Source organism: Citrus sinensis, chromosome 5 (assembly GCF_022201045.2).
Source record: "Citrus sinensis cultivar Valencia sweet orange chromosome 5, DVS_A1.0, whole genome shotgun sequence".
Classification (NCBI taxonomy): domain Eukaryota; kingdom Viridiplantae; phylum Streptophyta; class Magnoliopsida; order Sapindales; family Rutaceae; genus Citrus; species Citrus sinensis.
In genome coordinates, this window is record NC_068560.1 from 22,282,573 (window position 1) to 22,295,313 (window position 12,741).

The 12,741-nt window shown below is 31.8% G+C and overlaps 2 protein-coding genes across 2 annotated transcripts; both read right to left on the minus strand.

Moving 5' to 3' along the window:
* Positions 1-4,030: 4,030 nt before the first annotated feature.
* LOC102629074 (aspartic proteinase CDR1-like) lies at positions 4,031-5,359 on the minus strand. Its single transcript, XM_006471575.2, has one exon. The coding sequence runs from the start codon at positions 5,357-5,359 to the stop codon at positions 4,031-4,033; it is 1,329 nt and encodes a 442-aa protein (XP_006471638.2).
* Positions 5,360-8,194: 2,835 nt separating this feature from the next.
* LOC102625701 (uncharacterized) lies at positions 8,195-9,403 on the minus strand. The gene has a single exon (XM_006471563.4). The coding sequence runs from the start codon at positions 9,291-9,293 to the stop codon at positions 8,418-8,420; it is 876 nt and encodes a 291-aa protein (XP_006471626.2). The 5' UTR covers positions 9,294-9,403; the 3' UTR covers positions 8,195-8,417.
* Between the last annotated feature and the right edge of the window lie 3,338 nt (positions 9,404-12,741).

The window sequence follows — 12,741 nt, forward strand, 5'->3', positions numbered from 1 at the left end:
ACTTTTGAGTGGGGGTTTAATTATAAATTGTTCTATTATGTAATTTAAATAAATGTTAAAACTGAAAAATAAATAAAAGGATTTTAAAAGGTATTTAGAGGGATGCCAATAGTCTCACTCTTTTGTTTAAAAGAATTTTTCCACTTTTTACCCCACACCCCTTAAATGTTGTTAACATACAAATACTGCTAAATATAGCCCAATAAAACATTACAAATCAATTAAAAAATGTATCAACAAGTAACGATGAGAGCTTACTAGCCATAGTAAATAATATTTTTGACAATATATCAAACGCTTGATATTTGTGCACACTTTATGAGATTTTTGAGTTTTTTGGACGGTTATAGAGGACTATATTTGTTTGAGGATTGAATTTGAAGGAAGTGAGGAGATTGGAATATAAAATTCAACCTAAACAAATTTTAGAGTAAAATTGAATCAAACAGAAATGTAAAATGATTTTGAGTTCGGTTTAGTTCAGGTCAATTTAAAGAAAATTCTCATCTTAACACTAGTGATAAAAACTGTCTAAAGTTTAAATTTTAATTTATATACCTTTTATATTTTTAAGCACAACTTTTTTTTCTTTTTTATAAAATTCCAAATAACTCCCAATCTTCTTTTACAAATGTCATATCCCATATAAAGTTGTACTCATCTCATGGATTTTTATTCCAATATTAAAAAAAGAGCACAGAAATTAAAGCACACACTTGACCCACCCCCCCCCCCCCCCCGGGGGCCCCAACAAAAAAAAAAAAAAAGCACACACTGAAGCTACTCCTTCTATCCTTCATTCCTCGTAGTTCTCGACACCTTAATAGGAAGTAAAATAAAATTAGACGTCTAAAACTTCAATAGGGATAGAATTATCATCTCTGCGGCAGCAAGCGACTTCCATATAGCAATAGGTTAGGACTCCTTTTTCTATTTTGGCTCCTGTTGGTTGGCTTCCTTTACCTTTTATTCTCATTGTCTCTACTTTTCCTCTTACTTTCACCCTCGGGATGGTAGGTTTTCCCAGCTCAAGAGTGAGGCTAGGCCAGACCTGAGTTTTACTTGATAAGTCCAAGTCTAATTTGTCAATCCCGAATTTTATGAAATATGCGCGCGCGCGTGCGCGCACACACACACACACACATATATATATATATATATATATATATATATATATATATATGTCATCCTTAATATCCTTAATATAAGAATACAAGATTTTATCCAACAACTTTTATCTTTGTGCTGCTGTTTTAGAAAATCTTACATTAAATTTTATGGGAACTCTTGGACTTCACCCAACCTATATTTCTTGATGGAAAAAATGTATTATTTTCAATAGCTATATTTTTTCAATCCTCCTATTACATATATTTAAAATTTTAAACATATAAGTCTGACTTTTCGAGTCCAATTTATTAAAATAAAATTTAAAAATTTATCAAATTCAAAAGGAGTAGAGCTATTGGCACCCGTCTACCTTTCTCAAAAAACCTCATTTTTTAATACACCTCATAAATATAAATCACTATTCAAAAACATCTCATTAATTCCAAATTACTCTCATCTCTTTATTTTTTATTTCAACTATTGTTTCTCAATCTTAATCTTTCAATTTTCTAGTTTTAAAGAAAAAATAATAATTGCAACCGTTATGCTCCTGACAATATTACCTAATAATCAATATTTCCTATTGAGAGAAGTCCTTGACAAAAGAGGATTAGTGGGCTGCCCTCCTATATTGTTGTTGGTGCTCTCACTTAAGAGTTTTTTGTGCAGATCCTAATTGAAATGATTATGCAATGAGAAATTCTTGTTATTTAAATGGTTTAGCTCCTTTTGATATTATATCCATCAATCATTTGCTCAATTTGGCAAAAAATATAATTGATTCATTACCACCCAACCTAAACTTATGCACTATCTTTTTTATATATAAAGAAAGAAAGAAAGATTAGCCAATAGATAAGCGAGCTAAAATGTCCTGAGTGAAAGCAGCAATAGGAACAACACTAGTGAGAAGACCAAGCTAGATTCCTCCTCTGCAGGGCTACTTCAAAGTGAATGTTGATGTAGCAATTAATAGAGACAAACATCAAATAGGGATTGGGATGGTGATTAGAGATGCAGATGGAACTGTAATAATTGTAGCTTTTCATCAAATGATGTTTTATAGAGATGTAGCTTAGGCAGAAGCAACAACTATTAATCTTTGCATTCAGATGGCAAAAGATGCAAAGTTACTTCCTTTAATCATGGAAACCAATTGCCAAGATGTAGTTGATTTTGTATTACACAAGAAGAGCATCAGAAATGATTTTTTTTGGATTACTACTGAAATTCAGAACAAGATGCAGAGAGTTAACAACATAGTCAGATATTGTAATGCAATTGCTCGGGCTCTAGCTAAGATAGCTTTATCTAGTGAGGATAATTGTGTTTAAAAGGATTCCTTTCCCTCTCAAGTTATGTATGTATTATCTAAGTTAATTTAATCAAAGCAAATCTTTCTATTAAAAAGAAAAAAAAGATAAGCAAACCAAAAGATCATAAAAAGAAAGAAATTAAAATTAAGGTAATAAATAGGGAGAATATTATTTGGAGAAGAAAATTACTTTGGAGTGGCCAATTTATTTTGGGATGCGAAAAAAAAATAAATTATTTCAAAAAAATGAGAGGCCTGCCAATAGCACCACTCATTAAAAAAATAAACAAAATAAATAATTACAAAACATAAAATCTGAATTTTTTTAGGCCTAAAAAAAAAATCCGGGGACATGTACCAAACTTTTTAAATTCTAGTCTAAGTGTTCAAAAAATATACCCAACCCACTTCCGAGGTTTGCCATCCCAATTTCATTCTCCCTCTTCTTCATTTTCCAATCATTAAAATATCCAAGAAGATAAAGGCGTACATAAAGATAACGATAAACCTATAATCAGTTTTATGACCTAAAAGCATGTAATAAGATAATATTTTCTGAATTTAATGGCTGCATTATTGTGGCTGTCTGCCCAACTTCAGAGTCTTTACTTACCTCTCTGTTCTCTGTTATATCTTTTCATTTCTTCACTAATATCACCACCATTAAAGAAAGATTTTTTTTTATAATATACAAAGATGGCAACTTTATTTTTATAAACGTTTTTTAATTCAATCCCATAAAGCAAACTCTTCATCGTTGCCTTTACTTCTTTAGCTCTCAATATCTTTACCTTAACAACAGGCAACTGAGAGTCTGAGAGTCAACTAACTCTTTTGAGTGAACCACTCGGGCCTTGGCCGAATGGCCACCCTGCTGCCCTTACAATCAATTCAAACCCTCACATAAGATTTATGTGAATTAGTTTCGGTAATAATTATAAATATCAGTAATAATTTCATGTAAATATAAATCATAATCCAATTGTAATAGTTAATGTAAGAAAAAAAAAACACTCCTTTGAGTGAAAACTAATACAATAAATTTCAGGTTTCTGTTTTTTTTTTTAGGAATAAAATGATAGGGTGTTATATTTATTGTACTTATACATTATTTCCCTAAAACTTTAGCCTCACACCCCATCCCCAAAGTATAATATATTTTAATTGCTTCTGAAATTTATAATGTATAAGTAAACTAAGGGCAAAAGTAGAATAAAGCTTTACTCAGAAAAGAAATAATAGTAACACTAAATAAAATATCAATGAAAAGGACATGGGGTGGTGAAGGAAGGGCTCCAATTAGTAGAAACATTTAATGACTCAGAGAAAAATGATTCAATGAAAATAAAAAAAAAATAAAAAAAAAAAGTGTGATAAAAACGAGTTCAATTTTTTTAAAAAACTTTTTAACTCTCATTATGGTATTAAATTGAGGACTAGAAGACTTAAGTTATAAAAGGAGATAAATCAAAAATCAAAGAATATTTTCTTGCTTAAACATATTTTAATCGCCAAATAATTCATCTAAAAGACACTAAACATATATGATTCAATTTTTATGACCAAAAATAATATATTTATTTCCTTAATATATTTATTTTTCTTCTAACACTTGGCACAATCAGTTGGCATAAACGAAATTTTCCTCTCCACAAGATCAAATTGAATCAAGAAATTCATTTGGGACAAATTTCCAAACACCCCAATAGAATCCACAGGTAACATGTTCAAGCACATCAAATTTTCTTCCTCTAATCTAGCAAACGCATTCACTGTGTTCAACTTCAAATCTGCTGCCCCAGCAAAATGAAATGTAATATTCGGAAGATCACTTTCTTTTTCAACTTTAAAGCACGCGCTTGCATATCCCCTCGGATCATCAACACGTTTAGACCCAACTTGTCTCTCCAAAACTGCCGCCAATTTTTCATAAAATTGAGGATCAAGAAACGTAAACGTTGTCCCGGAATCAATTATCATGTTTCCCTCTTCCCCATCGGTTGCATTACTTGTAAAATATTTAACCCTTTTGCTGCCAACGCTAATGGCCTCCAACGTCACATGATAATAAGTTGTTGGTTGTTTATCAACTAAATCAACCGTAACAACTTTAGACTTCCCTGGAACCAAACCTATGTCGCCGAAGTTTATTTTACTCGTGGCGTTCCCCTCTGCGGACGTTGGCACCAAACAGTACGAAAATTTTCCATTGATGGATTTAGTTATTTGAGAGATTAAAGAAAGAGGGCCGCCCCCAAGGCCAACAATTCCGGAGCCAACTTCATCAAACGTGCCAGTGTTATTATTTCCGCAACCATATACTATATTCGGAAATGTGCCCTCTTCAGGGCTAGTTTTTGAACTAATAACGAAAATTTCGGTACCAACAAATCCGGTAGTGTATGAACCGTCAGCGTATGAGTAATAGAATTGGCATGTGTTTTCATTTGTATCGCAACGCCTGTCTTTCACCAAGCGGAGGCACGATTCAGATTGGCATGTGATGTTTCTGGACGTTGAGGATTGCTTGGGGTCGAAGATTGGAGGGTTTTGCTTGTAACATTTATAGCATGGCTTGCATTGAATCCATGTGAGGTCGCTTGCTGTATCGGCTATTCCAATCAACTCGACCCGTGGGGTTCCGATTGAAATGTTGATGAAATATTCTCCTCCTGAAGAAACCATGGGGGCCTGGAGTGCTTCTGGGGAGGCTGCGTTTGGGTTGAAGTGATTGTTCAAACGTGATATTGAACGGAGATAAGCTTTATGGAATCGTTCGGAGTTGGTTTCCGAGGGGCTGTAAAGGGGAGACAGTGGGGAATCACGGTGGATAAGATCAGCAGTGACACAGCCACTGTTGGATTCGACAAAAGGAAAGACAAACTGAAGAGTGGCGGTGATGCATATTGCGAGAAGTGAAATTAGAGCTGCCATCTTTGGGTGAATTCAGAGGAAAATTTAGATGTGTGTGAATATAATATGAAAAGTGAAGTAGTAATATGGAAGGACAAGAAAGGGGGAGTACAAATTAATCATCAGCAAAACTGGATGCGGATTTAATGCAAGGATTGTAAAAGGGAAATTGAAAGGTTGAAGTTTATATATTCAGATTCTCTACTTAATTTAGCTTTATCACACAATAAATATTGTACATTGGTTATTGGTTAGTAGGGGGTGGATCCTAATTCATTATCTCGATTTAATTGGAATTTTAGTTCTCAACTAATTGATGCCTAAAGGATAGATAGTTCAACCGTTGTAATGGAAGCAAGAGGTTATAAATTCAGATTTAAGGTGATCCTTTTAATTGGAGGGTGAAGAAGAGGTTGGGTGCAACACCTAGTTTGTATAATAATATCAAATGAGGTGACATCTGACGCAGCATCATTCATTATTTTTTAACATCACAACATAAAAACTGCCATGTAATACAAGACCATCAATAATAGATGACTTTGTTGGAAATTTTAACTTAATATTGCAAAAACATACAAAAACTGTTTAACCATATTCGTGTTTTATTATGATGTGTTATGAGATGAGAGTTACAAAAGATTGAACATAAACCATTGAGTCAATCTTGAACTTGCGTTTCTATGGGAAGAGTTGAGAAGGCAATACATCAAGATAAGATGTTTTCCCAATAGGAAAGTAGAGACATCAAAATTTTGCTTTGATATGGTTAATTTTTATCTATTTAATGCAAAAATGAAGTGCCCTGTTCCCATTTTTGGCAATGGCATCGGCTATGTAGCATGGCCTTTCTCAGTAGAAGGAAAAATTAGGACCATGCATTGTCCAGATCTTGACCATTGATGGAAAAATTGTATTCATGCTGCATAGTGCATACAGCAGCCCATTATAACTCGGAATATATCAGTCATATCAATTCAGATGGAGTAGCTCATTCTCCACTAGGCTATGAAAACCAAGCCTAATTCATAGGCACCTCTAAAACACAGAAAAGGACACAGGCATGTTATATCAGTCGGCAAATCCATCATGCGATTTTTCCATAAAAGAACACAAAATGATAGAGAATAGGTCATTCTAAGAAGCTCACCTTTTTATGAAACTGAAATGAAAAATGGATCTAAGAAAACTCATACGTTCCATCTCATGTGCCAAATCAATCATGATATAATTTTCGTGCATGTCATTCTGTAGTGCCATTACAGGAACTCCAAATTGTTTCAATCATGTCCATAAAGGAAAATGCTAGTATGTTAACAAAGCAATTTGAAAATTAACTAATATATGAGGTTTTCAAGCAAAACTGGAAAAGTATTCTTGAAGCTCGAAGTAAGATGCAGTTGTAGATGAAAGAAATTTTTTAACAACATAGTATAATAGACTGCAAAGATAAAAAAAGTGGAGACAACAAAAATTGCATTGATAACATACATACAGAGACAGTCTTCTTAATGAAAACTACCAACAATATATCAACTAACACATGTAATAAATAGCATCTCCGAATTTCCCAAAAATAAATATACATGTCATATAAATTTATCTTTCTACTTGCCGTGACTCATGACTTCATGGTTGTTCCTCAACAGATAAGTAATCAAATTTATAGATTTACAGACCACCTTTCTTGGTCAACTGCTCATTGGCCTCAATGGTGCACTGCGCCATACCTTATAGACACACATACCAAGCTATAACAGGGAATAAGATAAAAAATAAACACCGAAGCAGTGCACATTGAAAAATTCTTACACATTGTTATCGTCGTGTACATTCCTTATCCAAAAAGAGATATATATCTATAATTTCGATCCTTTTAGCAAAAAGATTGGCCAACAAATTAAAGCAACACACAATTTCAATAATTAGAAAGATACGATCCGGCTAAATGAAATCCAAATTGCATTTGAGAATGATAAATCAAATAATTAAAGGTATTGAATTGGCTTTCTTATAAGAACCAAATACGAAGCAAATAAATATAAATTTTCTCTATGATTTACACTCATACATTATACAACTTAGCATATAAGCATATTGAGACAACTGTAACTCTTTCGAACACACACACACACAAAAGAACATATAATAGACTGCAAAGATCAAAATAGGTGAGGCAACAAAAATTGCTTTGACAACATTCATACAGAGACAATCTTCTCAACGATAACTACCTACAATATATCAACTAATACATATAATATATACCTCTCTGAATTTCCAAAAAATAAATATGCATTTCCGCTTTCTACTTGCCGTGATTCATGACTTTCGTGGTTGTTCTTCAACAGATAAGTAATCAAATTTATAGATTTACACACCACCTTTCTCAGTCAACTGCTCATTGACCCCAATGGTGCACCGTGCCATAATTTACAGACACACATACCAAGCTATAGCAGGGAATAAAAAATAAAACCTGAAGCACTGCACACCAAAAACTTCTTACACATTGTTATCGTTGTGTACCTTTCTTATAAAAACAGAGATATGTATCTTATAAGTATAAAACTATAACTCTTTACATTGCATATTAACAAGAAACAGAACATATAAGAAGAAAATTTTCATTGAAATCCAAATTGCATTTGAGAATGTTAAATCGAGCAATTAAAAGCTTTCAATTGGCATTCTTATAAGTATAAAACTATAACTCTTTACATTGCATATTAACAAGAAACAGAACATATAAGAAGAAAATTTTCATTGAAATGCAAGAGCAGATACTGTGAATTTATGATATATCTATTATATAAGTATAAAAGTAAGCAAAATTAAAAATCATGGAAACTGTACTTGATTGCGCTCTAATCATCGAGCAATTAAAAGCTTTCAATTGGCATTCTTATAAGTATAAAACTATAACTCTTTACATTGCATATTAACAAGAAACAGAACATATAAGAAGAAAATTTTCATTGAAATGCAAGAGCAGATACCGTGAATTTATGATATATCTATTATGTAAGTATAAAAGTAAGCAAAATTAAAAATCATGGAAACTGTACTTGATTGCGCTCTAATCATCGCTCAGCTCATCATCTAAAGCGCCGCCATAATGATCACTAATCCTCATCGACTCTTGCTTTGCCCATTTGACAATCTTCTCTGCCTCTCGGCTAACCCTTTCTTGCTCCTTCATTGCCTTCTTCAGTATCTTTTCCTGCTCTTTAACAGAAAAAGTATTCAAATCCGATAAGAACTCATCATTCTTAATACCCCAGTCAAGATCATCACCAAGAATTGGACTTTCCCTGCTCTTTTTCTGCGAAGCATTCTTCGGAGAACACCAAAAACAGCCCTTTCTCTGCGGCGGAGACGGCGGAGAAGAAGGCAAATCCATCCATGAACTCGGAGAACTCAATGGCGAAGAAAATGACTTGGATTTCGACTTCAGCTTCAATTTCGAGGAAACAGCAACAACAGGAACAGAAGCAGAAGCAGAAACAGACCCATGTCTGGAATTTTCTTTAAAATAAATTTCTCCATCTGGGTTCTTTTTGGACTCCGAGAAAATGGCCGAGGAAGGAGAAGAATCACAACTGGAAACTGATTGTGCAGTCTCCAAGCCGGGTTTCCCACCAGGGTTTTGCTTGGAATCGGATAAAAGCTCCGCCTTTGAAATTGGATTTGAATGATGATGAAGTGATTGTGTGCGTTTTTCAATGTGATGATGATTATCATTGATGTGGGTTTTGGGTTTAGTAGCGGCAGGGAAAGATTTGAGCTTGCGGAATCGGGATTCTAACTCAGTAGGGAGGACTGAGTCGTCGGTGAAACCAGAACAGTTGATAGCAGAGACTTGCTCGAGAACTGAAAGCTCTTTCGCCTGAGTGATTACATCTTCTATTGCTGACTCCTCGTCTGTGTCCGAGAAGTTTCCAAAATCCGCCATTATTAGGGTTGCTAACTGCGATTGTAATTTTCGTCAAGTTTTGTGATGAAAGTTTAAAGTGCAGTCCCCTGTAACGGCTAACTCATGCTTTTGGCGTTTTGTTCTTCATATTTCTGGTCGGGGTCCACTAAAATTGGATACGATGTGAAATCTTTCTTTTATTTTGTGAAGGTATTATAAATCAAAACAATTTTTATTTTCTCCTTTTTTGTTACTCCTCCCAAATTACTTTGAAAAGAATCTAAATTTAATCTTTTGAATTCAATGTTGGTCAATTTGACTTTAATAATGTTTATTAGTGAAGTAGAGTAGGGTAGTCCTACACATTCAAATTTTTTACACATTTCAAATTTTTTACACATTTAAAAACTATTCTAAATAATATAATATTCATTAATTAGTTAGTAAAATAATACAATTAATTTACTTAAATTTTTTTAAAGAATTATTAGTGATTTAATTAATAAAAATTATTTGGGATCAAATTTAGGATAAAAAATTTTGAAATATCCGTTATTATTTTTATTAGAGAGGTGTATATAGGCTCATTCCTGTAAATTTTTGTTTTAGTTTATTTTTCATTCTTGGAAGTTAATCAAGCTACCTAATTTATTTTAATTATAAATAATTTTTTTTAACAATCTCAGTCTTATATGTATTGAGATAAAAGGCTATATTTCAATTAATATGACTATCAATTGATTGTAGTTATTGACGTTTAATAATATGCTTAATATTAATAAAAAATGATACTTCATGTGTCACATTTATATCCTAATTAAACACAAAATCATTTAGACTTGCAAAAAAAATTATTTTTCTTTGACGAAAATATTAGTTCATTCAATTTGATTGTCATCTTATTAACCAGCAAATTTTGGTTTTCGTTCCCTCTTAAAATTAGTATGGGATTTGATCTTTTATGGATTTAGATATCCAAATTTAACTTAACATAACTAATCTATCACCTCTTGATATATATATATTTTTTTAAATTGTAAATATAAGTAGATTTTTAAAGTAATATTATAAAGGAGAAAATGACACTTAAACCTTTAAAGTTTTTCCTAATATGCTAGTAGACTCCAAGAGTAATTTGTTTATGTACACATAAAGCTCTTTCCATTTTGAGTTGCCGCTCGTGATAAACAACATTACGTGTACATCTTCTTCATTTCTCTCATTGTAAAACCGATCTGACCATCGCGTAGATCTTGACAAATAGAATCTACCAAAATGTTTACTGTCCCTAAACAAAAAGGAAAAATAGTTATAGAAAGGAATCTATGTATTTATTCTTAAAATATTAATTAGGATTTTCCTATGTATATTAATTTAAGGTAAAACCTGGGTACTTAAGATGGTATTTACTTTTAACTTAATGACTTAAAATATCTTGACCTAATTAATTAAGTTAACTAGATAGTGGTTGTTTTTGTAACTTAATGGGACTTTTCAAATAATTTTGATTGAATAAAATATCTTAATTTTTTTAAAGCTTTTTACAGAATGAAAAAATCTGAATAAGTCAACTAATTTCTAAAGTAAAAAATCTCCCTACATGATTATTTATTTTTCGCCACCTAATATGTCATTATTCATTGCTTTACCAATTTAATCATTATTATTTATATTATTATATTTTATTAGTCACTAATGTTGAACAATTTTTTTCTAGATAAAAATTGGTTGGGTGATTTTCGTAGTGGTGGTCGAGCTAGAGGAAGGGAAGGAAAAATTCAATCATGCCCATGCTAAATTGAGAAATGTTATTGAACGTGTTTTTGGTGTGGTAAGGGCTCAATTTCCAATTCTAAAAAAGATGGCACCATACTCATTTTATACACAGAGAAAAATAGTGGCGGCATGTATGGAATATAGAATTTTCTTTGAAAAATGTCAATGGATGATGTATGATTTTCTCACTATGAAAATGATGAAGTTGAGCTAGAAAGTGTTCATGGCAATCAAAATCAAACAGCTAATGCTAGCACTCATCAAGTATTGAATATTAAAATTTAATTCGACAACTTCGAGATTAAATGGCAAATCGACTATTTCAACCATCCATTAGTTTTTTTTTCTTATATTACATACTATTATTGAGAATTTGTAATAAGATTTGAAACACATGGTATTTTATACATTATAATTTCAAAATCATTATGTATTCTCTTAAATGTGGTTTTGCTTATATATAATAAAATACTATAGTGTTTATGTTTTACATATATATATATATATATATATATTCAAATTTTTAAAAGGATACAATTGTAAAAATACATATTTTTAGCTTTAAAGTTAAAAAAATAGATAATTTAATACTTATTTTCAGAGATTTAAATAAAAAAATAAATATATTAGTCAGATATTTAAATCTATTCCAAATTCAGATCCACTTAGGTTTATTTAGATTTGAAAAAAAAAAACAAATGGCACCTAAATGTCTGTCCCTATTTAGAAGAAAAACAAATGGAAAGAACAGAAGGAAAATTGGGCTGGGCTTTGGGTCTGACCCAATGAACTCAACTGGTTAAGGAAGTACGTCGGGCCGAATTGCGCAACACAATTTGTAATTTCAATGTGAAGCCAAGTCCAAATGGGTTTAACAAATGCTGCAGATGACAACAAAGCAAACGTTTTCTTGTTAAGAGTGGAGCAGGAACAAGGGCATTGCATTGTACACATCATTCATCACATCACTATTAACAACTCCTTTCGATATTTTATGCTAAAAAAAAAGAAACAAAAATGCTGCTCTCATTAATCCACGTACAGTTCATATGAAAATATGAGGCTAGCTGCTCTATTTGGGCAGGCAAGCACTTTGTAAGAAAGATATTGAAATCATATCCAAAACTTATTGTTTTCATGTGCAAAAGTCCAACTGCCTGGGAAACGTGAAAGAAAATTATTACCTAATTAAAATGCTAAAAAATACACATCACTTTGACACTTGTTCACCTGAAGCAATATTTTCATACCGGATATAAAAGTAGAATATATATTTTGAAATCCAAGTGAAAATTGTTATGTACATGATTATTAAAATATATAGACTATGATCTTGTGGAATAAAAATAAGTTGAAAAAAGATTTTCTTATGGATAATATAAACATATAACAATGTTATGCTAATTTATATGTTAATTAATGCTCACAAATTATCATTTTACTGTTACATGTGAATTGTATGAGAATCACGTGTATGTCACATCAATTGAGATAAATGTTTGGATTAAGATTCTAAATACAAATAAGTTTCTTCTTAAAAATAAAATACACGAGTGATTGGTGATTAGTAGGTGAAAATAGAAGAATGTTAAAATCATAATTAAACACTATCACTAATAAACACATAGCACGAGACTTTAAATTCAACTATGTTGTAGAGTAATTTGCTGTACAAGTGATATCAAAATTTCTATTTTGTGAAAGTAAGTGA